Genomic DNA, 26714 nt, shown 5'->3' with positions numbered 1-26714 from the left:
TGCCATAGCTATGACAGCTGTACTGGTGACAATCCAACATGAAAGGTACAATTCACAGCAGCCAATTACACTGCACCTAGATGTGCTGAGGAGATGGGAAGGTTCCTACCAAAATGTCCATAAAGTCTCCATAGAAACCTATAGGTTATATGTAACCTATAAAGTATCTTTGCAAAGTGTGCCAAAACAAGCTAGAGAAGAATGGTCTCATCTCGTTTGCGACCTCTCTTTTTAAAATGTTCATATTCGCTATTTACCTTGGCCATTGCCAATGAGATGATGATGAGGATGACCAGGCCACCTATAACACTGCCCACAATAATGCCCACCAGACTGTCTTGCCTTGGCACCTCCAGAACAGTGTTAACCTGCATGGGATGGGAAAGAAACATTGGATTATGTAGTTGTGCACAGACTTCTAAAATCCTCATCACAGAACCCCTGGCTGCTATGATATGACTGGAAAGTACTCCCAAACATCTTGAAAATTCACCCCCACAAATAGGTTCTGGTATTTCATCAACTTGGTACTCAAAGTTTTATTACAGAAATACCACTGTTGAATACTGCAAATATCCCGTGTGCACATCTTGCATTGTGAAAGAAATTAGTACAATATACAATGTGCTGTAAAACACCATTAGTAAATTGGCACCACATTGTGGCAGGTCATTTCATTGTAATCTTGAGCATTCAATGGTTTAGATAGATAGATAATACTTTATTAATCCCGTAGGGAAATTAGTCACTGGCATCAATAATTGCTATCACTTCACTGTGGTTTTACAGTGCCTTTGCTTTCCTGCATATCACTGTGGATTTACCATGATTGCACTGTGCTTTATTACAACTTCCTGTGCCTTTACCACAACTTCACTATTTTGTCCCACAGAATAGAAGGGTAACTAACTTCAGGAAAAGGGTCTGATTGGCTTTTAAACTGCCACGTTTTCTTTAACAATGGTACCCATAGCTGACCATATGAAAACAAGACTGCTTGACCTAGTCAAGCCACAGATTTCCACAGAACTGACACCTTATTGCTGTTTTGCAGGGATGAGTGCGTGTTGGAATTTGGAAAAGGCAGCATACTTACGGAAAATCGATTAACACTACTTGATGGGAACTGGATGTATTTGCGCTCATCAAAGGATAGGAAGCTCCAGCTTTCAGTTGTAACCTGCACACCATTCTTCTGTGACTGGACAAAAGGCAAAAGAGATTCATGCAATCTGCCAGCAGATGTAGCAACCATTTTCCAGTGTTTGGCTAATGATTTTAGCCAGTTCCATCATAATTCCCAGGATCATTTTCTTTCCCCTTCAAACTCAATACATGTTGAAAAATCTGCAGATTCTAAATGTTTTACATCTTGTGTATGCTTAGCAATAAAAACATGACTAATACAGTGACATGTGTAATTAATGCAACAGACAGCTATCAGGAAGGTTTACAAGAAACTACTTATGACTGATTTTCACATTGAAATGCAATCTGCCCATAGTCATTGTCAGCTGTAGTCACCAGTGTCATCAATCCATCTGATTTTCATTCCCATGTAATCCAGTAGAGCATCAAGGTTCCCTGGAGCCTAATCAGCCTAATCGGGTGCAAGGCAGGTTACACCCTGGATGGGACAGTCTATGTGAGGGGGGGACAAATGAGCGTTCCCAAAAGGACAACAATTTTGTACTCAAATTGTCCAAAATGGGTCTGTGATTCAATTTCTGCTGACACAAATCAAAATGGAAAAGAGCCCACGCCTTGTGATACAGTAAGTGAGGCCTCATCTCCTCATGCCCAATTTCAGGCACTGTCAGGGTTCTAGCCTGGTAGCAGGATTTTGGCCCTACCTCAGGGTTTCGGATGATATTCCCTAAAAACGTGAAGGTTACTTCTTGATTCCTGGTCAGCCGGTCAATTTTGCAGCCAAAGTGGAGGCAGAGGGTTCCGTTGCAGAACTGAGGAAGAGAACAAGCAGTAAGAGGAGACCAAGAGTATGGCTGTTTGAGAGAACATGGCATGGACTGCCTTATAGGTTCGTGGGTATTAGATCATCAGTAAAGAGGAGTGAGCCACTTCCAGAGGTGCCCAAACATGCCCAGGACTTGACACTCCACCATGCTTCAGAGCTTGATGCACAAAGATGAATAAGGGCAATTTTGAAACATGAAGAAAAGTTTTACGGAGAGAGATGAGATCAAAATAAATTTTACCAAAGTGATGGGAAGGATAAAAAATAATTACAGATGTTGTGAAGAACACCACCCAATCTGTAAAGAGTGACAGCATGCATGGCTGTCAAAGGAACTGTCTCACTCATGTTTCTTCTTGACATAACTAATGATGGCAACAGGAATTCTGAAGAAACATTGTCTGCTTAATTCTGGTTCTCAATCTTCAAGACACTGTGAGGTCTTTAGACTTTATTAGGTCTATGAAGAGTGACATAACTGACTTTTACTAGGCAAACAGAAATATACTGTATATCTATGTCCACACAACTACTCATCCATTCATGGACTGTCAACTCTTACCTTCTCTAATGAAGTGGTTCTATTGTCATTCAAGGACTGTTCGGGGGTTGGATGAAGGTCTCCTAGTCTGATGCAATCCTTGTCCTGCGGGGACAAACATCTTTGGAGAGTTTCTGCGGCACATCTGAGACTTTGAAGTTTAAATGCCTGTTACTGAGCCAGGTAGATCCTGGGGTACTTACAGCAGGAGCTGACACATTCCACACGAACCCCGATCTCAACTCCACTGGGACTACGAAGGTCATATCTACAGGCAGGTCAACATCACCCACATTCTTCACCTGATAATCAAGAGATCAGAACATTGGCAACTTTTTAAAAGTGGCAGCATCTACTGTTGCTATAACCACCAGCGCACACCATTCCTCTCACTCTCCCAGTTCCCCAACAAGCTACCCTGCCTTGTTAAGGATGATACCCTGGCTTCTTTTACGAACCATCTGGACAAGGTCTTCCAATCAGGATAGGAGGCTCTTTACACAGTTAACTATTATCAAACAGTTTAGTGGGGCCAAATAGCCTCCTTACATATGCATTGGGCTGATCACAGCTCAGAAGGCAAGAGATGAACCCTATACGGGTGACAAGGTTGCAAAAAACCAAAAACCAGTTAAATAGGTTAGTCCAGAACCAGAGTCTAAAGGCAAGTGAAAGTCCAAAAAGCAGGAGTTAGATTCAGTATAAAGCGCCAAAGACACGATCCAAAAATCAAGGTCAAGAGCCGGGTCAAAATCCAGAAAATAGGCCAGAAGCCAAGAAGGAGAGCTCAAGATGTTGAAAACAAGACTGAGCAAAGACCAGGGTTTAAGTAGGCTTGAGGAGGGGGAGGCGTAGTGATGTAAAGACACTAGGCAAACAGGGATTGGCTAATGCCGTCTGCTTGATCTACGCCTCTTCTGAATGGATGCAGTAGACACCAGAGGTTAAGGTGCCGTGCCCCCTGGTGGCGGGATGCTGGGACTGTAACAGTATGTAACAGTTGTTACGTTGATGCACAGTGATGAATAGGGCTGAGATGAGAACACAGTGAAGGTACCTTGTATGAATGCTCCATGTTACTGCTGGTCTGGGACGTCTCGAGAAAGATGATGTTGTAAGTTGAGTCAGCACTTGAAACACAAGACATGCAAAGACATGATGAAATATTCAGGCATTTCAAGGTATGAAGACAGACCAATATAGCAAACCCCATTATTCATTTTAAAGCATGTCTATTTGGAACAACATTATTAAACAGGTTCACCCTGTGGCTATTATTAGTTTTCAATTGCCAAAAGCAGAATATTACAGCTCTGACCCCTCCCTATTAGAGCACTTACTCTTCTACTACGATGTCGACTGGTAGCAAGACAGGGACTGTAGAGCTGTCAAAATTGTCTTCTAAGGTCAAATTTTCATTTTTACTGCAAAGAAAAAATTAAAACTAATTGTATTAAATGCAACACTTTATTGGAATGCAGTTGTTAATTATTCACCCTGGTACCTCTGAAGACCTCTTGATCCCCATAATAGTGAGGGGCCTGGAACAAAACTCATCCCCATTGAGGAACCAGATTCGGTGGAATCCTGTGAGGAATGGCTGGATAAGAAACCTGGATTGCAATCAGACAAAGGAACAGAATGGGCCCCTCTTATCGGTCTGTACCTTACTGTTCTTAATACTCACCTCTGGACCGATACATTCAGCTGGAGGTGGTCTTCCAGGAGCTCTGGGTGGGATACCGTGAAGAAGGCCTGCAGAGTTACCTAAGGCAGAGAGCGAAGGATGTGCAATGGAGAAATGAGACCTGTCTTGTGTGACTGTTGCGGTTCCGCGCGGGCTTTTGCCCTTGCCGCTCCACCCCGCCAGTTCGACCCGTGAACCTGGGTCTCCGGCGTAACGCGACAGAGGTCCCCTTTAGCTCACCCCTTTAGCCGAGTGAGCTAAAGGGGACCTCCCTCAGCCCAGGCGGCTAAGGTCCCTGCTACATGCAGGGAGGGCGATGATGTCACCGTGTCCAAACTAGCTCCAATACACTTGCAGGAAAGTAACTCGTTCTGTCACCTGGCTTGTTTTAATCCTTTATAAAATGTCCTAGGTCAGTTCAGAACAAGGCTGAAGCCCAAGGCTAGATTCCCCGCAATGTTACATTTTCCCTAGAACTGCAATCAGCGTTACTTGACGAAATGTTTCAGAGCAGTTCTTGAGCGAGAAGGAAAGCATCTCCTCACCCTCCAAGACGCATCACCCTGGCGCACGCAGAATAAAATACCACACAAACAACGCCTATTTAAAAGCCCTTTAAGATTGTTCTGTTTCGAAGAGCATTTGCATTGGACGGCTCTTTCAGGACTGCATTGCCCATTTGGAAAACGATTGTGTGCACTTGCCATGGCCCTTGCCAGTGAGCTTGTGCATGCGAGGCACTGAGGTCCTCACCTTGGCTCTCTCCTTGAGGACAGAAGCGCTAACTTGGCAGCTGGCTCTTCTCACCACAGTGCTGTTCACCTGCCTGTCGTCCCCGGAGCAGGACAGACTGGACCTCCAGGTTGACTGGAGAAGAGAGATCAGGAATCTCAGATTGGGATCATTCAGGATTTAATTACACATTGTCAGTGTCCACACTACAACTTGATCACTGATCCTCACTCTTGGTCCTGGAGGCCAAGGTCTTCTGATCTTTCTGTAACCAACCTCTTAATGAATTGGTGACAAATTTGACCAGAATTACTACAGTTTTCCAGTGCATGACCATGGAAGAGATGGAGTTGCTTGTTAATAAATGCAGACCTGGGAATCTTGAGAACCAGGAGAGAGGATCACTGATCTCGATGATTGGTCCCATACACCAGCAGATTTTCTTTTGTTCTTTCAGGAAACATGCAGTTAGGTTTTTTTCCCATTTGTTGCCACCCCAGAGTGCTAGATTGGACATTCCTCATGCAGAGGGAGGAGGCTGAGAGCCCCAAATACCAGTCTACTGATGCTACTACTCATGTAGCCAATTTTTTCTTTCCTGAGCAAAACCCAGACTTGACAGACTATGGAGATCCGGCCAGGCCAGGCTTGAGGACTATGAGACAAGTGGATAGTCTCCTGCATTCTCTCCTGCTTATTTACTGACATCGCACTAAGATCATTGATTGCTGCACCTCTGCGCAACCAGGACAACTTACTGTATCTTATACACTCTGTTTTCAAATCCAGATCCTCTTGCCTGTGACTGTGCAATACCACCCCAGATTCTGTAATAATGGGTTTGTCTGCATGTGGACATCTATCCCCCCTAGCCATGTAGAAATCTGCAATTACTGTTGTCTTAGTCAACATACTATGCCATTATGTATTGTATAAACCCCATGCGTTGTAATTTACCAGTTTATTCCAACATTAATGTAAAACTGTTTTGCACCATGTTCATTTAAGTGCACTTACTAATAATACCAAAAGTAAAAAAAATATATAAAAGCAGCTTTTCTCGGTTCTGTGCTGTGACCTTAAGTGTACAATACATAACTTTCAACACTTGTACATGTAAGTGAGTCTTTGATCTAGACAACAGAAAAATCACTCTGTCAATCATAGACCACTTAGAGTAGTTTCGTCCTTTTATTGGAAACAGGATGGGACACTAATGCTCACCTGCGTGACGGAGGCCTTGGTGAAGGACAGGGCGGAGTGGTAAATCAGAGCCATTTCAGTGCCATAGGCATCCTCTCCAAGGTTAGTGATTGCTACTTGCACAATCACAGTATATCTTGGACTTGCTATGACCATAGGACTGAGAGAGCAAGGAACAGAGGTAAAAGCCATTACCTTTCTTTACAATAAGAACATATTCAGGCACCTTACTACAGTATACACACATCAATGCAAATTTGACTTTTTCAGGTATAGACTCTGTGTGGGAAAAGCAACAGCTCACCTGGTGAAGTTGATGGTTACTCCCAAATCGGAGACACACACCTGGTCCTCTCCACATACCTGTTCCAGGAGGACCTGCAACACACACAACTACTGTACCAAACTGCACACAAAGACTTGTTGGCGTGTTGTGCACTAGACTAGGGAGGTCTTTGGATTGGCACTCATGCTCTTCATCTGTGGCAAAAATGAAACTTCAGCATGGGGGTAAAATAAACCTTAAACATGAGCTCTGTTGAAAAGAGTTTTTCCAAGATCTGGTTTTCCAAACAAATGCAATTGGCCTTGGGAGGACCTTCTCATCTGTTCTCACAGCATGTTTCTCAAGGGTTAGTGTCTTTATGTAGACACCTTCGTGAGTCTGCACACTCGGTATACCAGCACACGCATGCACAAAACACAGAAAAATGCACTCAAACACACACTAACCAAATAAGACATCAAAGATCCGGCAAGGCAGTAAAACCCGAAACAAATCGCAGTGCTGAGTGAAGGGTCTCAAACTGACTAGCCCTGGACTTGCCTGGTCAGCAAACGTGGTGAGGCACCGTGGTGTTAATATGGGTCTCAGTCCATCTGTCACCTTCATCCTCTCTCCCTCCACGGTGAAATTGCCCGACAAGGGAACTGGGCTGTAGTCCGATATGCAGGCCTGCAAATAAAAACAGGACTGGGGGGTAATAAAGACGCCCTGACTTACTGGGTGCGGCGCAACATGCATCTCTCAAAGCTCTTGTACGTATGTATCACCACCCACGTGACTTTCCCCCAAAGCGATTGCCTGTCTTTTGTTGCAGTGCAATCTTCGGGTATGGTCATCAGTGTCCAGCCTAAAGCACACGAGGTGTCCAATAGGTTGCTGTCCTCTTTCGGCTGCTCTGTGTGCCACTCTGTTGCTGGTCCTGCCATGAACTGCGTTCTGAGGATACCCTGTAACTCTGCCTGAGCTGCCCTCCATTCCTTGCCCCGCCTCCTTCATGTGCCAGCTTAAAGGCTATAACTCCTACAGTATATATATAGGCAAACCAACCCTTTGTGTTCTAAGTAGCACTAGGGCACTGAACACAAGACAAGGAGAGGTGATATATATATATACACAAGGATTCAATGTGTGCATTTAAACAAAATGTCAGTGACACTGACGGACGCACAGGCAAGAGACGGGCTCAGATATTGACTGACAAGGATGAGCTCCGAGAGTGACAGGCAGAAACGGAGACTGACTGACACACCGGAACAATGATGCTGATGTTGTAGCAGGCGCTGTCATTTACGGTGCCAGTCCAGTGAGTGGTGGGGTCTCCGGGGACGAAGAGCAGTCGGCTGGTCTTGGCCTGGGGCTCTAGCCGTATTGACACATTTACACGGGCACTGAGGCCACTGGCTGCCAACACAGGAAGAGAAGAAAATCAGCCCCTGTTGTGTACTGTTAATGGAATATTATTCGCCCTGGTCTCAGGTCCAGGCCCACTTGCACTTTAAAAGCCTTGCAGAGTTTGCTGTTATTTAGAAGAATGGGACCAAGAGGGAGGCTCACAGACTCACAGAGTTTCCCAGCATGCACTGCAGTGATGGCGATGCACACGGTTGCTATGGTGGCCGGCTGGGTGGAGGACATGATCGGTCTGGCGCAGTGGAAGTTATTCTCAGTGATGGCCTTTGGGGTGAAGGTCATTGCCACTGACACATTTATCACAGGCTGGGATCTGGGGAGGCAACAGAAAATATATTGATGCCACAGAACCTCTTTTTTCTTGCTTTTCTTGTTCCAGCGCTAGAGGGGTACAATTCTGTACTATTTATGTGTGTCAACACCTGGATACCCGAAGAAGGCTCCATGGCTGAAACGTTGTGTTTTCTTTCTTCTCTTTTCAGCATGGAATAAACCTCTTACTTGATTCTCTATATATGTTCAATATCATGAATAGTAATTTTCTTCCCATGTCCAGGCAATGGCTAAGAAAGGGTTGCTTCTGTAAGACCTGGGGTAGGTAAAGAATTGAACCCTTATGTAACCCGGGAGAGTGGGTGTGCAGGACCTCCCTCACCTGAGGACCACGGCCGCCCCCCGGGCCCCGACCGCCACGTCCGCCAGTCCATCCCAGCTCAGGTCGCCGGCGGAGTGGACAGACTGACCGAAGAACTGCAGGCCGGAGCGGACAGACGCCCCCTGCACCTTCTGTGGGACACAGAGGGGAAGAGCCGTGAACCAAAGGGCTGCAAAGACCGTTGTAAAGGATGTCAAGTAGAGGTGTAAAGGACTGGGGTGGGGGGGTTCTTCAAATATCTGCAGTGTTATTGTCAGCTTACAGCCTTCGTCAACACAATCAGGCTTTTCCCCCAGAGATTATCGGTATTAAGAAACACTAGCTACCATCCAATTCTCTGATTCTCTGCGGGTATCTATTTACTCCAAACCCCCTGTTTGGCACTTGTTGGCCCTATTTGAACACTGTTAGAAAGACAGATAGATACTTTATTGATCCTGTGAGGGACATTGCAGTGCAACGGCAGCTTAACACAGACAACACAGTGTAACGAATGACACAATAATAATAATACAATACATACAATACAATCAGTACAGTGAGAAGTGCACTAAGAAGAGTTACTTACAGTCCAGGACACATAAAGAACAAACCAGAACAGAACAGTACACAAAAAGTCATATTGCACAATATAGATATAAATATACAGTAAACGTATTGCACAAATGTATTGTTATATCCCTCTGGTGCTCTCTGACACTCCATGATACTCTTTCAGTCTATTTTATCTCTTTGAAATCTCTTAAAAAGATTTTAAGGAATTTTGGTTGGTGCTCTTTAGCAATCTTTGGCTCCTGTTCAGATCCTTGGTATACTCTGCCTGTCTTTAAGACAGGAGACTCTGAGACTGTGCCACTCTTTGATATTCACTGGCTCCTTGGCCCTGTTTGCCCTCGTTGGTGCTCTTTGAGCATTGCCTTGTGCCACTGCCGACCTGGCTGTGCTGTGTGTGAACGCCCCTGCGGTGCCCCAGGAAGATGTAGAGGCTGCCCCCCCTCTCGTCTTCATGAGGCGCCCCCACAGCCAGGTCTGGGATCCCATCGCCGTCCAGGTCAGGGGTGGCCGCGATGGCTGTCCCAAACCGTCCGTGCTCATTCCCTGGCGAGCCCCTCAGGGAGGTGCTGCAGTTCGGGAAGCCCTGAGGGGAAAACAGAGCGAGAGAGGCACTGAGACAGGAGGGAGATAGAACCAAACAGAGAAAGGGGACGCACTGAGAGAGTGAGAGGGAGATAAAGGAGATCCTGGGAGGGGCACATGGAGAGAAAAAGAGAGAGAAGAGGGAGACAAAAGGACAACAGGAGAGGTTATCGGGACAAAGTCTGTATACAGTATGCATGATTACTTCAGAAGCAATGGTGCACACAGTGACCTCCCCCCCGGTGCCTGGCTCGTGGAAGAGGGGCGCCCCGATCAGCAGGAGGTCAGTCCGTCCATCTCCGGTCACGTCGAGGACACACAGCTCTGCCCCGAAGTACGAACCCAGCTGACAGACACATGGAAAGAGGAAATGGATTGTTGCTGAGCTGTAAGAAAGAAAGCTATGCATTCATGTAGCCTCACTACATTTGGTCAAAAGCCAAAGCAAAGGAAAAGGACCACAATTCTTGGGCCTATATCATTTAGAGTAGAATTCAAGGGAAATTTTGATGACAGTATGCAAAGCAGCAGCACCTGAACAGCTGAGAAGAGAGAAGCTGTTTCATTGGCCCAGGTAAGCAGGTAACATAAGAGATTATCTGGAATGAAAATCTAACAAATACACTGCTCTTCAAGGACCAGGTTTGGACACCCCCAGTAAGGAGGATTGTGGGAGTCAAGAGTTAGCACCCTAATCACCAATATGAATGTTTGGAATTCTTCTCCGAACAACTGGAAGAAATTCTTGATCATTTGGCTACTGGAAAACCAAACACAGAAGATGATCTCAATGGTCCCTTCTCATTTGGCACACATAGGGAAAAGGGTATTCCTGCACACTGAGGAATTTTCAAAGATAATGGGGATTTGTGCCAAACGCCTTTCATATCCCCCATCACCACATAAATACAGCCCCTCCAAAAAGATCCATCAGAATGTTTCACAGTGCTCACAGCTGCGTTCTAACACCATTACCTGAGTCCCATTCAAACGCCATGCCACTGCCCAGGCTGAACGGCCTTTCTTAAAACCCAGGACAGTGCCCCGGTGTGTGTGCCGCGGTGCCCCGGCAAAGTATACTCTTCCCTCTGCTAGCTGAGCGACGGCCAAGGCGTACCCTGCCACACAGAGAGAGAGAAACGATATCGCCCCCTGTCTTGCTTGGCATCTTTTTTTTACTGAGCTAGTTGGTAGTGACTTCTAAATGAGGCAATGTCCTAAACCGCTGTTTACCATGGGTACCATGGCTCTCTCAGTTTGAGTGCGTACTTTGTTTAACTAGGCTTGTTGGTCCAAAATATCCCTTCTACATTTATATAGACTAGTCATAGATATTACAGTATTTGTACAGTGGAATGTACATTAGACCTCCACTAGCCAAAATATTATATACCCTTTGAATAACGCACTTAGCATCACAAGCAGCTGGGACAGTGCTTGGGGGGGATTTCTCAAGGTTTTGAAATGCATGTACTCGTTCCATCCTTCTAGCAGATTTGGATCACTTCCGGCTAAGGCTGTGATGAGGGGTAAAGGTACATGGGATTGATTGATCAACAGGTCCCGGCCAAGTCAAAGTCGGTCTCCTGGTCCTCAGACCCTGCCATGCTCTGTCCTGTCATGGTGTCTACTCGTTTGATATGAGGGGGTTCCTAATATATCGGTTGGTGGGTACACATGTGTATCTTGGGGTGCTGAACGAATAACAGGCGAGAGTGTGGTAGAAGAGGCCCTACCCAGGTAGGAATCTGCGAATTCTGGTTCTCGGGAGGACGCGTTGATGAACGTGCCGTGAAGATCTCCACCCCGGATCTCCACAAATCCCCCCGACCAGTCGAAGGAGCCCACAGCCCCAAACAGGATGGACTCCTGGAACATGGGAGAGCAGAGGGCGGGAAAGAAGGAGGTGGGAGAGATGCAGAGGAAGAGACTCATCGGTCGTGCCAAAAAAGCTCTCTGAATTTCAGAAATTTGAAGTCTCTCGTGGAGGTCTAGCAAGATCTTAAATGGATGGACCTTTAGATCTGGCTTCAGTCCATTAGTTATATTTTTTAAATATGCATTATCATGATGTACAGTAAGTTATGCGTAGCTTTCAGGACAAAAACACATAATAAGTCAAGACTTAATTGTGAAAAAATACTTAAAAATGTCACTTCTCCGTTGTCCTCTGTGCAAACCCATTTTCGGCATGAACCAGAGAATTCACTAGGTGGCAGCAGACAAATAACATAAATACAGTTTTAGTCATAAGTGCTTTGAAAATTAGAAGCACTGTAAAATACTGCACATAAATTACATGCTATGGAAGTGGAGAGAATGAGTGAAATGAGCATGGTCAACTGACTCAAAAAACCAGGAGTGAAGCCTTTGACAGGGAGCCAATGAAATTTCCACAGGATGAGATTTACAGTATGTGCAAAAACAGACTAGTTTGATTCAGCACACCATCTGCGAAATTCTGGACACACTGAAATCAAATTTGAACTTTAGCAGACACCCCAGTAAGCAGGGTGTTACAGTAGCCTAATCTTGGTTACATAAAATGTTTCAAAATTTCAGCATCAGATAGACAGAGCAACAGCCTTTACTAAGAATTGTTATGCAAGTAGAAAAAGCCACATTTGTGATATGTCTGACATGGGTTTCCAGTGGCAGTGGATGGTCAAATGCAATGCTAGTGTTCCACCAAAGGACAGCAGCATCAACAACTACAAAGAAGTCAGCGACTTTGAGAACCTGGTGTTGGACGCCTATGAGCATAACCTCAATACCTCAATGTCACAGTTTAGTTCAAGGATATCATTTGTACACAGTACATGACTTTATATCTGACAGACACCCAGAAAATGTAGAAACTATAGTAGTAGTATCAGATTCATTAAACCGATCAATCTGTAGTTAATAATAATAATAATAATAATAATAATAATAATAATAAACTTTATTTTATATAGCGCCTTTAAAGGTGGCTTCTCAAAGCGCTTTACAGGATGACAATAACAATAAATAAGAAGACTACAACAATAAATAAGAAAATTTCACAAGACAGGACACAATTATAATTACAACAATACAACAATAACAATAGAGGAGACCGTGGAAGATGGTATTAAGAAGAGCAGAGGGGTGAAGAATGGAACCAGTTAAGTAAAGGCTTTACTGAAGAAGAAGGTTTTGAGTCTGGATTTGAAGGAGTTTAGAGAAGGTGACTCTCTAATATCCTTGGGTAAAGAGTTCCAGAGCTTGGGGGCATAGCAGGAGAAGGCCCTGTCGCCCATACAATGTAGACGGGCTTGGGGGACAGTAAGGAGGGCAGAATTTGAAGAGCGGAGGTTGCGAGGTGGGGAGTAGGGCGATAAAAGTTCAGACAGGTATTGAGGTGCCAAGCCATGTAAAGCCTTGTAGGTGAGCATGAGGATTTTAAAGTCTACGCGGAATTTGACCGGAAGCCAGTGCAAGGACTCCAGGATAGGAGTAATGTGAACACTTGTACTAGACCTGGTCAGGATTCTGGCTGCTGAATTTTGGACATACTGCAGCTTGTTCAGAGTAGATTTAGATACACCAGGGAGCAGAGCATTGCAGTAGTCAATTCGAGAGAATACAAATATGTTGATCAGCTTTTCAGCCACAGTTAATGATAGCATAGGGCGTAGTCTTGCGATATTTCTAAGGTGAAAAAAAGATGTTTTGACAGTATGCTGTACATGTGGGTCGAATGTTAAGCCAGAATCGAATATAACCCCAAGGTTTTTCAATTTTGATTGAAGCTCAAGTACAGAGCCATCTACAGACAGGGTTACAGGACTGGCTTTACGAAGTTGATGGGGGGTACCAATAAGCATGACTTCAGTCTTGTCACAGTTAAGATGAAGGAAGTTTTGAGTCATCCAAATTTTTATGTCAGAGATGCAATTAGATAGGATAGAGACAGCCACGTCAGTGTCGGGTTTGGTATGGATGTAAATTTGAGTATCGTCAGCGTAAAAATGAAAGCTGAGGCCATGTGATCTTAAAAGCTGACCAAGTGGGAACATGTAAATGCTGAAGAGCAAGGGGCCCAGTATTGAGCCCTGGGGGACACCAGACTTGACAAGACCGATTTCAGACCTGTACCCATTGAGAGAGACAAAGTGACAGCGATCAGTGAGGTAAGACTTAAACCATTTGAGGGCAGTGTCAGAGACTCCAAACACAGTCTCGAGACGAGAAAGCAAGATGTTATGGTCAACAGTGTCAAAGGCAGCACTGAGATCAAGAAGGATGAGTATGGAAAGAGAACCAGAATCAGAAGCTATTAGGAGATCGTTGGTGACTTTGACTAGGGCGGTTTCTGTGCTGTGAAGTTGACGGAAGCCAGATTGGAGGGGTTCGAAAAGGTTGTTTGTCATGAGGTGGTTATGTAACTGAAGTGTGACAGCACGTTCTAGAATTTTAGAGAGAAAGGGTAAGTTGGAGATGGGGCGAAAGTTGTTAAGATTGTCGAGAGCCATGTTAGGCTTCTTTGGCACTGGGGTAATAGCAGCAGTTTTGAGGACCGCTGGTACAATGCCGGTTCTCAAGGATTCATGTATTATATTGAGGACAATGGGACAGAGAGAAGAGAAACAGGACTGGAATAAAGTGGTGGGAATGGGATCTAAAATAGATGTGGTGGGTTTCATGCGCGTAACTAGTTTGTTTAGGGATGCTGAGTCAAGAAGAGAGAAGCTGGAGAGACGGGAACCAGAGAAGTTGGATGAGGAGGGAGGAGGTGTGGAAATTATATCCGTAGTGGAGAGAATGTGATGCCGGATGTTGTCAATCTTAGAACTAAAGAAATCTAAGAATGTGTTGCAAAGTTGTGATGAGGCAGGTAATGTGGTAGGGCAGTTTGGCTTGAGCAGTCTGTTGATGGTGGAGAAAAGATGTCTGGGATTGTTTTGGTGATTTTCAATGATGTGAGAGAAGTAGGTGGATCTAGCAGACTCTATAGTAACCTTATAATCAGATAAGAAATCTCTCCAGGCCTGATAATGTACATTTAGGCCGGAAAGACGCCACCTACGCTCAAGTTTGCGAGAGGCTGCCTTCATGGAATGCAGATGGTCATTGTACCAGGGGGCAGGGCGAGAGAAGGAGATGGTTCGAGTTTTTAAAGGAGCAAAGGTGTCGAGGGTAGATAAAAGAGCATTGTCAAGTAACTGTATTTTGTCCTCTAGAGGGTCAGAGGAAGAGAAACAGGATAAGGAGGACAGAACAGAATTTGCAAACCTTGGGTGATCAATTGATCGCCAGTTGCGGAAATTTACAGAGCGTGAGGGGGAAGTGTTAGAAACAGGTAATTCCAGATTGAAAAGAATGGCTAAGTGGTCAGAGAGGCCTAGATCAAGGGGGGAGCAGTGGGAGACAAAGGAGTCATTTGCAATAATTAGATCTAAGGTGTGTCCTTTGTTATGTGTAGGGGTACAAACAAACTGAGCAAGGTCAAAGCATCCCAAAAGAGAAAGGAAGTCTTTAGCCAGACTGGAAGAGGTTGAATCAATGTGTATATTAAAGTCCCCTAGAATAAGGATCCTTTTAAATTTAAGGGATAAGAATGAGAGAAAATCACCAAACTCACCTAAGAAGACTCCACTGGGTTTGGGTGGTCTGTAAACTGTGGCAATAATAGTAGATTGGGGGATAGAAACATTTAAAACAAGACACTCAAAAGAAGAGGGAGGAGGTATAGCTATAGGACTTAGACTGTAAAAAAGGTTGTAAATAACAATGATGCCCCCGCCTCTGCCTGAAAGACGCGGAAGGTCAAAGAAACCATATCCAGGAGGAACTAGTTGGTTGAACAGGAGTCCATCGTTTTGTTTGTGCCATGTTTCGGTTAAGCACAGAAGGTCCAGTTGTTTTTCTTTGATAATGTCACATAAAAGAAGAGCCTTGCTGTTAACGGAGCGGGTGTTGAGTAGCGCTGATCTGGCCAGTCTCGGGGATGCAGGGGGAAGCGGAGTGCGCTCCAGGTGCGGTAGTGAGAGGAGATTTTTTAGATCGGCGCCGGTACGTGATGGACTTACAGACGTGCGCCGAAAGGCAGGGATAGAGACTCCGCAGGCAGACGAACGAATGTCATTAGCATAGCAGTGAAACCCAAGTGCAAGATGACAACCTCCTGGATAATTTTCCATGAGTTGTTAGACTATCACAGGGCTATACTAGTTTCTGATTCTGAACTGAAGGAATTGCCAGGATCAATAGTAAGGAAAAAAATCACAATGGTTAGTGATTCCAATGAGGGTACTGTCACGTGCTGCATGGAACCGGAATAATAATTGCTGATCGGAAATTTATCTATATGCAGTAGCTGTTGCACTATACCGGGACCGATGTATCATTTTACATGATATTTGACATTTTGGCTTAGTCTGGGAGTATGGAACAAGCTAAGGATCTATGTTTTCAAAGCCAGTATCAAAATAGGTTATTTTAAGAAACGACTGAATACAATCTTTGGATCAATAAACTACCTAGGAATTAAATGTGCTACATGGGTGTGTGTGTGTGATTTGTGTGTGAAAAGGTTGCTGAAGAAGACAGACACCTGCTGTGTGGAGAGAGAGAGGATGTGACGAGTGATGAGCGAGTATTTCTCTCGTAAATGAGACATTTATGGCAACTCAGAAGAATGTTCTGAGGTATAAGAAACTTAACGAATGCTCATGTTCAGAGCATAGCAGGAGGAGATCCACCTATACCCATGTTTCCCTTTCCTGGAACGGGCTTGTTCTTTGATCATACTCATTTCATAATGTCACTTCTTCCTTCCCTAAATGTTGAAAGGCCTCCTCTGGTTTGAAAAGCCTGTGTTCTTACGGACGGCTGCTGACACAGTGGCACCACTGTCTCAAGACAGATAGATACTGTACTTTATTGATCCCGTGAGGGAAACTGTAGACCCTCCGGGTCAAGAGACCCTCTGTGATAAAATCCATGTAAACAGTGCTAACTCATCTGCGTGGAAAGTGCGTGTGTGCTCCTTGGCTAGACAGGTGTCAGGGAGGACAGAGAATACGGGGGATACTACTAAGTAAGAAGGAGGGCTGGTGGGGAGGTTGCACACACTGACCTCTGTGACGGCTGCACTGAACCCGCCTTGAGACAGCTCCAGCTGGAAAGAGGTAAAGTTGGACTTCTTGTTGGTGCCTGGGGAGGAAGAGGAAGAACAATCGGTCCTTTTGGGGAATGCTTTTATCCAAAATGTCTTGCTGAGAATGGGGCTGGGGGTGGGCACCAACAACGGATGATGCTAAGATGCTAAGGGTATCTAAATTGAATTATCAAAGGGCGTAGCTCTCAGGATTGAGGTGCAGATTGTGTGTATTGGGAGAGTTTGAACCAGGGACATCCTAATGACAATACATGGTAACAGGGTCACCAGACTACTGGAATGGCAAAGGCAAGGACTGAAGATTAAAGGATATAAGCAGTCCTTTAAATATTACCATCAAGGTCCTTATAGAGCAAGCGGTCCCATCATTGTGACTTGGGAACATCATTGTCAATGATCTTTAAAAAACATAACGTTAGAAAAGCCAAGGCCACAGAGACTTATCCAACATAATGAGACACCATTGGCAGCTATAGCAACACATCATGGGACAACATGCCAGAGAATTCCATCAGTCATAACAAGCTAATCAATTAGGCAAAAGGGAGCAATTAGCACTGAAATCAGGAGGGACATCTTCAATGTTTGTCCCCAAATTTATGAAATCCTGCAAGAAGACATTATATAATAAATGGGGACCAATGAACAGTTGAGCTGCCAAAGAGGCAAGACTGAGTTCAAAGGATTTTCTGTTGTTCCTTGTTTTCCGATGTCCCCAGTCAGAATGAGACAAGTAGATAGGAGATTGCATATGTCCATTGGACAGATTTCAGACAACATGGGTAAAGGAGAATTATAATAATAATAATAATAATAATTGCTTACACTTATATAGCGCTTTTCTGGACACTCCACTCAAAGCGCTTTACAGGTAATGGGGACTCCCCTCCACCACCGCGAATGTGCAGCATCCACCTGGATCATGCGACAGCAGCCATAGTGTGCCAGAACGCTCACCACACATCAGCTATCAGTGGGGAGGAGAGCAGAGTAATATAGCCAATTCATAGAGGGGGGTTATTAGGAGGCCATGATTGATGAGGGCCAATGGGAAATTTGGCCAGGACGCCAGGGTTACACCCCTACTCTTTTCGAGAAGCGCCCTGGGATTTTTTAATGACCACAAAGAGTCAGGACCTCAGTTTTACATCTAATCCGAAGGTCGGCGCCTGTTTGCAGTATAGTGTCCCCGTCACTATACTGGGGCATTAGGACCCACATGGACCACAGGGTGAGCACCCCCTGCTGGCCCCACTAACACCTCTTCCAGCAGCAACCTTAGTTTCTCCCAGGAGGTCTCCCATTCAGGGACTGACCAGGCTCACACCTGCTTAGCTTCAGTGGGTTGCCAGTCAGTGAGCAGAAAAAGCTGATTTCCTACAAACCTTCAATGGCAAAAATCTTTTCCCCCAGCTGTTTCAGGATGGAGTTTAGGGCCTCAAAGCTGTTGACCTCAAAGACATCCTTAGGGGAAGAGGCGATCGTTTTCAACTCCTGTTGAGAGATCTGTTTGCCCACCTGAGAGAGAGATAAATTGAAAGTTGTGTGTTGGGGTGCAGGAGTGGGAGGGAGAGGAAGAAAGACTGAAGAAGGTGAGGGGAGGAGAGAGAGGGAGGTAGGGGAAAGAGAGGAATACAGATAGCAGAGAGCAGACGGGAAAGAGGAGAAGGGATGGACAGAATGGGTAAGGGAAGATGGAGGTTAGGATTACAGGCAACCAAATAAAGATGCCAATACTTAAATACTGAGAACTGCCAGCATCTTTATCTATATCAATCTATGAAGTCTATCTCACAAAACACAAACCACAGGACACATTTGTCCTTTATGTACAAAACAATGTGAGACTGGAGCACCAAGGTGCCCAGCCATATTGTTGAAGCAGATTCACTGGATACTAGCAAGCAAACAAGCAGAAAAGCTAGACCTTTCCTATGTTTCTATATTCTTTTGTACTCTGCCTTAGGATCATGTTGGGCTACTGTCAGAGTGTGCCTGCATTCTATTGTCTGTCTATAACCTTCTCCACCTATTACAACCAAGGTAAGTCTCAGAACAGCCAGTCACCCCAATGGCATATCTGATGATTCCTCTGCTCTCCGCCAGTGGGATGACGTTCTCAAACTTCTCTTTGGGGTCGTTTGATTTCCCATCAGTAATCACCACCAGCAGCTTCTTGGACTCCTGGCGCATGCCCTGCTCCTTGGTAAACACATTGTCTCTGCGGACACAGAGAGAGAGAAAGATGCAGAAAGAGGCAAGCAGACTTCAGATGCAGCCTGCCCCCACTGTCCAACACGTTCTACGTCACACCTCTGGACATAAGAAAGGTCCATCAGGTCTCCACTTCAGTAGGTCAGTACCGAGGTTGTTCTGAGATTCACAGAATGAAAGACACAGAAGGAGTGATGCACTTTGGTCAGATTCTGGGGTCAGGTTTGATAGATCTCCAGGTCCTCAAACACAAGTTTCCAAGAACGGGGAGGGTGAACTTACAGGACATACTTGATGGCGCTGGGAGTGTGCGTCTGGCCCTGCGTGTGAGGGACGTTTCTCAACAGGGAGTTTGGGTTCCGGTTCGACACAAACGTGTTAAAGCTGAACACAGTCCTTATATTGGTGGAGTACTGAGCTACGGCCACCTGCAAAGAGAGTCAGAGAAAGGGAAAACAGCAGGAGGGAGCAGAGAGGGAGAGAGGGAGAGCAAGAAGTGAGTGTGAGCGAAAGAAGAGGAAGGGTGAAAATTGAGAGAGGAGAGAGCGAAAGAGCACAGAGGAAAAGCATGAGAGTGAAAGAAATGAGGGAGGAGGCTCAGAGAGGGAATGAGAGAGGAGAAGACAGACAGCAAAAGACGAGAGACAACGAGAACACAGAACAGGAGAAAGGGAGAAAATTAGACATACTTACATAAATGTGGTGCCCTACCCCAACAAGTTCACACCCCCTCCCATCATGTAAAAAAATGGATCAGTCATCGTTTATCATGAGTGGAGCACACCACACTACTTAGGCACCTATTCTGAATGGGCTCTTTATCAGCACATGTTGCCCACTGCCCCCTATTTATAGAAGGAGCAGAATTTCTTCCTTCATGACACTGTGGACAGGAATTCCGCAAGTCACTGTTCTCTTGGCCCACAGCAGCATCTGGCCGTGGCGCAGCCAAGACAGTTTGAAATCAGATCTTCTCTGGCCCTGCATCCTGTAGGCTAGCATTTTGGAAAGAATGATGATTTATACAGCGATCTGGGCATACATAATCATCTTTGGTCTTTGCAGAAAGGAAGGGGTTCATGCTCATCAGACAAATTCATCGGGGGCACCTGCAAAACATCTGTGTCTTGTGAAGTAGTGAGGACGTGCCTTGTAGGTACTGTAATGAGTGATATACTGTGTATGGTGTGGCACTGGATTTAAACACCAATCTCAGGGTTCAGCTAGCAGAACCCGAACCTCAAAAGTCCAACTTTCTCTCAACTTCAGTGTTTGTTTTCCCGATCATTCTAAGAATGGAATAGAGGAAATACTGAATCCAAAACAGCAAGAGCACCAGGGGGTAGAAGAAAGATAGTCCTTGTCTGAATCTTTGCCAAGACAGAGAGAGCCCCACCTGTGATTTGGGGTCGGTGAAATTTCGGAGGACGTCCTTGATGAACTGGATCATGGTTTGGAAGTCTGTGTCGGAGATGCTTTGGGAGTCATCAAAGAGGATCACTGCATCCAGTCCAGAATCCCGGCATTCTGGAACAGGTAGCAGAACATGAGAAATCTCCCAGCATCCTAAAGTAGACTTTTCCCTGATCCAGAGCCTGCTCCTAAAAATGCTCACTCGTGTAAATGTCCATGAGATCCTTGCAGAATTCCCACCTATACTTCCTGGTTATTCATCTTACTCTTGGTTTTGCTCTGTAGAAAGTTCACACCCACTATGCTGTTACTCTGACTTCAGTCTGCATAACTACACTTTGCTCTTGTGTTACCGTGAGGTCACTGTATTGTATTGCAGTGTACTGTGATTTTACCATGTTCTGACTTTGCTTTTCTACATTCCAATCTGCTCTACTAAGCTTTACTGTGCTTTTATCAATATAGCGCTGAGTTTTACTACTCTTGTTTGTCATAGTGATACACTTATAAAAGTAGAAGATATAAACTAGGCTTCTCTCCATATGCAACCCAACCCAAAGATACTGCCCTTAATAATTTATCTGACTGATAAAAAATTCAGAAGTTCAGAAAAGCAATGATGTAGGTTTTAGCAATCACCCAATATCATTAACAAATCAAACCAAGCATTTTATTAACAAATCCAAAAAGTTTTTCCTACTATTACCATATCATTCTCTGCTTCTTTAAAACAAAAGTAACAACATGTTTTATGTTTGATGTTTTTTCTGACTCTCTAATCTGCCTGCTTAAGGGAAGAGATAAATTGCCCATCCTGTACTTCTGCAAAACTCAGAATATAAACAGCAAAAATTCGATTCAAGTTTCTATGTCACTAAATTCAATGTTTCCCTGTGGAAATTAGCATAATTCTGAACAGAGGAAGGAACTTCATGTAAACTGCATATACAGTGGCCAAAATATTAGGAACCACCACCAACAGCATGTAGGGTAATTGCAACTGAACAAGAATGGTATTCCATAGGGATCTGAAATAACTGCAGTCTAGTCCTGGTACATTATCCTAGCAGGATCAACTCCAGTGGAGGTTGTATTGAGAGGTAATGGTGTCTGAGGGATTATACTGCACTTTGTACTGGTAACATGAATTTTAATTAGGATTGAAATCTGGGGTGCTGTTCCAGGTATAAACGATTATGGATGTTTGTCCTTTCCTCCTATAGCTCACACCTGATGAAGGCTCCATGGCCAAAATGTTGTGTTTTCTTTCTTCTCTTTTCAGCTGACACAGCTACCCACCCGAACTACTTTCCTCCTGCAGCCCAACAACTCATTGCAGGCCACTCTTCATTTAACTGGACAGAGGGTTGAGAATAGGGATCCTAATACATCTTATATATTTGAACTTAGACTAATTTTATGTTTTGTATGTTACAGGCAAGCCCGTGAATCTTTAAGTGATTTATCATTACAATGCCCCAACTTGAATAAAACGTGTTGAACTCCACTTGAAGTGTGGTAGTGTTGTCGCTCTCAGAGATCCAAAAATGCTATGTTTGTACTTCAATATAATTTAATAAATTTGTGATTTTCTTCAACAAACATTGTTTTATTACACAAGTAAGATATAAATGGGACATTCTGTACTTTGGCCAGTCCTTTTTATGAACCCTCTCACATTTAGTTAAACAAGCCTAGTGGGACACGTCATGATCTTTATGCATCTTCTTTAAATAAGATTTTAAATGCACATGGCTCAGGGAGAGGCACACAGATCGACTCTCCAAGCTGTCAGCTTTCAGGAAGTGGTCACAAGTCTTGAGTCGGTGTAAGGTGTGAGTGACGTACAGATGAGTTATCTGTTAGCAGTCTTGAGTTCTGGCAAAACCACCTTAAAATCAAAATGGGAAAAAAAGGCTGAAGTTGCAAATCAGATGATAGCAACCTGACAAGTCAGGTGGGCAGAATGGATGCGAACTTTCTTGCATTCTGATCTCCTTATAATACCATGATCTAACACAGTGACACCACAGTCCATTTTCTATGTGCTCCCTGGAAAGAGAATACCTTAGCCAGTGGCTGGCCTCTAGGTACCTACTGTACCTTGGAAAGCAGGTCTCAGTGTCTCCTTCACTGCGAAGCCCGGTCCCAGCAGCACACAGAACCCATTGAGGTAGGGGATGGGGTCGCAGTCATGCTGGAGTTGAGGGCCACACACCTGAAGGTGTTTAGGGGGAATATTAAGCAGTAGACAATAAAACGCATGTAAAACCAACCAATCACAGGACACGATTTGTGGACATCTACTGTGGACATTCCAGTTCCTTGTATCTGGAAATTTCTTAGTGTCCGGATGGCCACTTATTTTCTATAGTCACTTTATCTTGTGGAGACTCAGCGCAAGCCAGAGAATTAAAATATAGGACTAAGTGGAATAATGCAAAGGCAAAAATTTTCCTGACTGTTCACTCTGTGCTCAACATATCCCACATTAGGTCTTTCTGACCTCAGGTGACGCGCTAAGTGAAACCGAGTTGAAAAGTAAGATTAAAATGATTAAGGATTCTCTAACTAGTGAACTACTACACTTGAAGCAGTTGAGATAAAAATGAAAAGCTCGACTACAGCTTTCAACCCCTTTATTGCTGTGTTAGAGATGCAAAAAACAAGAATGGGCTGAGCCCTGAAAGGGTGTTTTAAAGCCATGTGGCAGATTCGTTTTCTGTTGAGAAGGGCTTCCTGTTGTTGTGACAGAGCTGCCTCCGAGGCTGTGTTAATGCAAGATGTGGTGTTTCGCTTCTTCACCTCCCAGCTTCCTCCTATATCTCAAACAGAAGCGATAAGTGAAAGCAGACACAAAAAAAACACTTCTGCACCCTGAGCCTCGCTGGGAAGCGTGGCTTGCAAAGAGATTCTTCGATTGAAAAAGTGCCTGGCACAGATTTGGTAGATGGTATACACCAGAGCTGCCACAGGAGCAGTCACAACAGGAATGATCCTCATTGTCAATTACTGCCATTTCGAGTGCAGTGATGGTCACAGTGTTAGAAAAGGACTGTGCTGCCCCTCAATATAGCACTCAAAGAAGTGCCACTAAGCTGATTTCACATGTATGTGAGACACGAAGAGCTTAAAACAGGGATCCCAGTGTCACAAACCAGCAGGTGATCTTTCTGGATCCTTGGCACCTTCAGAAATGGAAGAAAACGTGATTCAATGAAGCCCACTATTTAGCTAATTTACATGACCAAGAGCTCAGTTGGAATGTACTGTATTCCCGTAAGTCCTGCAGCTCTTCAGGACTGGAGCTGTGCCTCCCTAGATTAGCATGATTTTAGTCAGGCTAGTCCCATCAGTCTTGAACAGAAGTGATTAAGACGGGGCTTGATTTGTTTAAAATCCTGAACAAATCCAGTTCAATGATTAGCCATGCAATTCGGACCAAAAATGTAAGACCAAGAAGAGAGGGTACTTCCTTACACACATCCAACAGTCTTGGTATAACAGGCAGCCCAGCCATGCTGTTAAAGTAGATTCCATTGGATATTTCAAGAAAAGGATGGATAAGGGTCTTGAATGGACATTTTGTGAGGAAAGAGTGAAGTCTGACAGAATGGGGTGCCACCTCCTGACCTCTTAAATGCTTTAGATTCATCTGAAGGGAAGGTGGTGGCTAATTCAAGGGACAACAGAATGTATTAGGGTGAGAGCAGTGGGATCCGACTGGAAACATCCAGATAACAGGCCCTTTCCTTTATCTGTTAGCTAACCAACTTGCCCCTTATCAATCCACTGTCCACTTGGTTCGGTTCTAACCCAGATTCCTGGGAGTTCATCGCATTTACAAGGCTGGAGATGTTAGAGTTTCCACACTAGCTGTGACGTTTCAGAAGCAACGTGAAATCTTTGTCTTTGGCAGTTTAAAGCAATGGAAACTAACAGGTTTCACCAAGTTCTATGAAACAAAGCTGTTATTTCAACAAATCAGTAATTGAGACCTCAGCATAATGGAACGTCATCAGCACCTAGAGTAACCAGGACCATCAGCACTACCAGATCCAGCGAATCCTGTCTGATATCTCTTGGAAGCAAATGAGTTCCATGAAACTGTTCTGCGCTTGGGCAAGATCAATTATCACATGGAGGACTAAGTAGCTCCAATCCTAAATTGAATTGAATTCGTGAATTCACAGCTGAATAAGATCTGTCTTCTGATCTGGTCTTAAACAAGCAATTGAAATCAACTATGTTAATGGTTTCATGAAACAGTTAATGAAACAAAATCCTAAAGACTCTGCTGCATAAAAGGCTGGAGCATCTCATCCCTGCGTTGACAGCAATCCACAATCAAGAAAGGACTTCATATTTTTATAAAAGATTTTCTCTCTGACTTTTGTGCATCTGGAATAAGATCCTGCTTTACGTGCTGCTGCCTGCAGTTTGTGGGACCCCATGACGGATCGTGAGTGCAGTGAGACCTCCCCCCACAGCCCTTCAACCCAGATATGTGTATGACACAGACTGAGAGGATAAAGTTACAACAAAGCACCCCCACACATGACTGATGGGAAAATTACACCACAGGAAGTGAAAAGGCTGGTGTGGTTTCACCACAATTTATCTTCCTTCTGAGTACGTTATGACAGCATAGTGCACAAGTTTACGTCCAACTTTGTCCTTTTGTCCTATACCACACTGCTGCCTTTATAACACCTCCTGTGCACATTGTTCTTTATTTTGAAATCTCCTTATGTTTTTCTTACATGCACACCCAATTGGGCATTGCCTCTTGTTTAAAGACACAGTGCTCTTTCCGGGCAGTGAGTCCTGGACCCAGCTCCGGAGAGAGTGAGACACCTCTGGACTCACACCACAGTGTCGGACCGGAGAGTGAGCACCGACTGGAGGAGCTGTAGTCTCTCATGAAATGATAGATCAAGCCTGCAAGAACCCGACAAGTCCCTGTGCAATCACTGCGAGGGATCCTGAATGCAGCTGGCTGATGTCGTCGTTGAACTCGATTGCTCAAACCTCCGATGCTTGAATGTGTTTTTAGACAAATTAACAGTGCAAGTATTTATTGCCTTGTGCAACTATAACAGAGCAGACATGCAGTGGGGTGAGCCGATTGCCACCACCAGTTTACCGAGCCTCTACTTGCAGCCCTTCCAGTTCTCTCCACCTGTAGAACCTCTGACCGGCTCGCCAATTGATCAATTTATGATTGCAACTGTAATTATTAAAAGGAGCAGCCCCTCCCAGCATTCACTAGAAGGCACCACAGACTGTGAAACGCTGCCATACACTCACCGCCAGTTGCTTGTTGTCACAGGCAAGGGTCAGTCCCATCGCTATCCCAGCATCCCCTGTGCCAAAGAACAAGACATGACCACCCCACTCACTGCATTTTGTAATGTTTATTTTTTCTTACTGTGGTGGCCTCTAAAGCTGCAAAAAGAGTAGCCGCTGAACTACCTGTGTTTAGGGTCTAAAACGATGGTGCATAAAGAAACTGAAGTGGGTGAGGTACAGCGGGGTGTGAAGATTTTGCAGATGTGCTAAAGTTTTTCCCCCCCAAGGAAAAACTTTAACAGCCCACTAACAGTTTAACAGCAAGAGTACGTTATCATTCACAGATCTTTAATTCTCTGGGGAGCTGCTCAATTTCTCCATTACCTTCTTGCAGCTGTGTCTCTCTTTATGTTCCTCAGAGCTGCACTCTGACTGGGATGCAATGCTCTGTGTGGGGGTTTCCATGTTAAGACACTAGTGATGTTAACTGCTGAAATGGATAGACCTACTGCATAATGCATTTAGTTTCTCTCCATCAACATTAAAGACCAATAAGGGTAGAATGTTAAAATACACCTGAGATGAATTGGCTTTTGAATAGATCAAGAACCAGAACAGACACAGAAGTTCCCCGGGGCATCACTGTTTCAAAGTGCTTGAAATTACAAAGCAGGGAGGGGATAAATGAAGGAAGTCATAAAAAAGGCAATGGACCACCCACAGGGATGTGTGGCACCATGATCAAAACATTCCAAATCCTACATGGCGGAAAATGGGGCCTCTACCTGGTAGGGATATCCGTTCGCACTGCCCGGTCCCGAAACGACAGCTGTACACATGTCCTGTTCTGTTAGCCTGCAGGGGTGCGCTGACCACAACACTGTAGAGAGGGAGGGAGAGAGGACGACAAGGGTGGGGAAGAGAAAGAGAAAAAAGTAAAAGTGAAAAGAGAATCTTAATGCACTGCATGAGAGTGAGATATGGGTGACTGAGAGAGAGGAACTCAGTGGACTGACGCTGTACAG

The 26714-nt window shown here is 44.6% G+C and overlaps 1 protein-coding gene across 1 annotated transcript in view; it reads right to left on the bottom strand.

Annotated features, from left to right (window-relative positions):
• The window catches only part of LOC102695966 (integrin alpha-X-like), a 34374-nt gene that overhangs the window by 2906 nt on the left and 4754 nt on the right, over positions 1–26714 (bottom strand). The window contains exons 3-29 of the mRNA XM_015340864.2: positions 26475–26569; positions 25708–25763; positions 22501–22615; positions 20381–20511; positions 19267–19412; positions 18838–18991; positions 18156–18288; positions 16729–16805; positions 11363–11495; positions 10602–10744; positions 9832–9972; positions 9424–9627; positions 8490–8620; positions 7987–8147; positions 7674–7825; positions 6965–7093; positions 6443–6516; positions 6160–6298; positions 4957–5070; positions 4204–4283; positions 3857–3940; positions 3574–3646; positions 2720–2818; positions 2538–2621; positions 1854–1961; positions 1097–1201; positions 258–368 (exon numbers count right to left, since the gene is read on the bottom strand). Coding sequence (XP_015196350.2) covers positions 258–368; positions 1097–1201; positions 1854–1961; positions 2538–2621; positions 2720–2818; positions 3574–3646; positions 3857–3940; positions 4204–4283; positions 4957–5070; positions 6160–6298; positions 6443–6516; positions 6965–7093; positions 7674–7825; positions 7987–8147; positions 8490–8620; positions 9424–9627; positions 9832–9972; positions 10602–10744; positions 11363–11495; positions 16729–16805; positions 18156–18288; positions 18838–18991; positions 19267–19412; positions 20381–20511; positions 22501–22615; positions 25708–25763; positions 26475–26569 — 3172 coding nt within the window. The remainder of the gene's footprint in view (positions 1–257; positions 369–1096; positions 1202–1853; positions 1962–2537; positions 2622–2719; positions 2819–3573; positions 3647–3856; positions 3941–4203; positions 4284–4956; positions 5071–6159; positions 6299–6442; positions 6517–6964; positions 7094–7673; positions 7826–7986; positions 8148–8489; positions 8621–9423; positions 9628–9831; positions 9973–10601; positions 10745–11362; positions 11496–16728; positions 16806–18155; positions 18289–18837; positions 18992–19266; positions 19413–20380; positions 20512–22500; positions 22616–25707; positions 25764–26474; positions 26570–26714) is intronic.

Source organism: Lepisosteus oculatus, chromosome 3, assembly GCF_040954835.1.
Source record: "Lepisosteus oculatus isolate fLepOcu1 chromosome 3, fLepOcu1.hap2, whole genome shotgun sequence".
Classification (NCBI taxonomy): domain Eukaryota; kingdom Metazoa; phylum Chordata; class Actinopteri; order Semionotiformes; family Lepisosteidae; genus Lepisosteus; species Lepisosteus oculatus.
The sequence above is the reverse complement of the archived record's forward strand: the minus strand, read 5'-3'. Positions and strand labels throughout refer to the sequence as shown.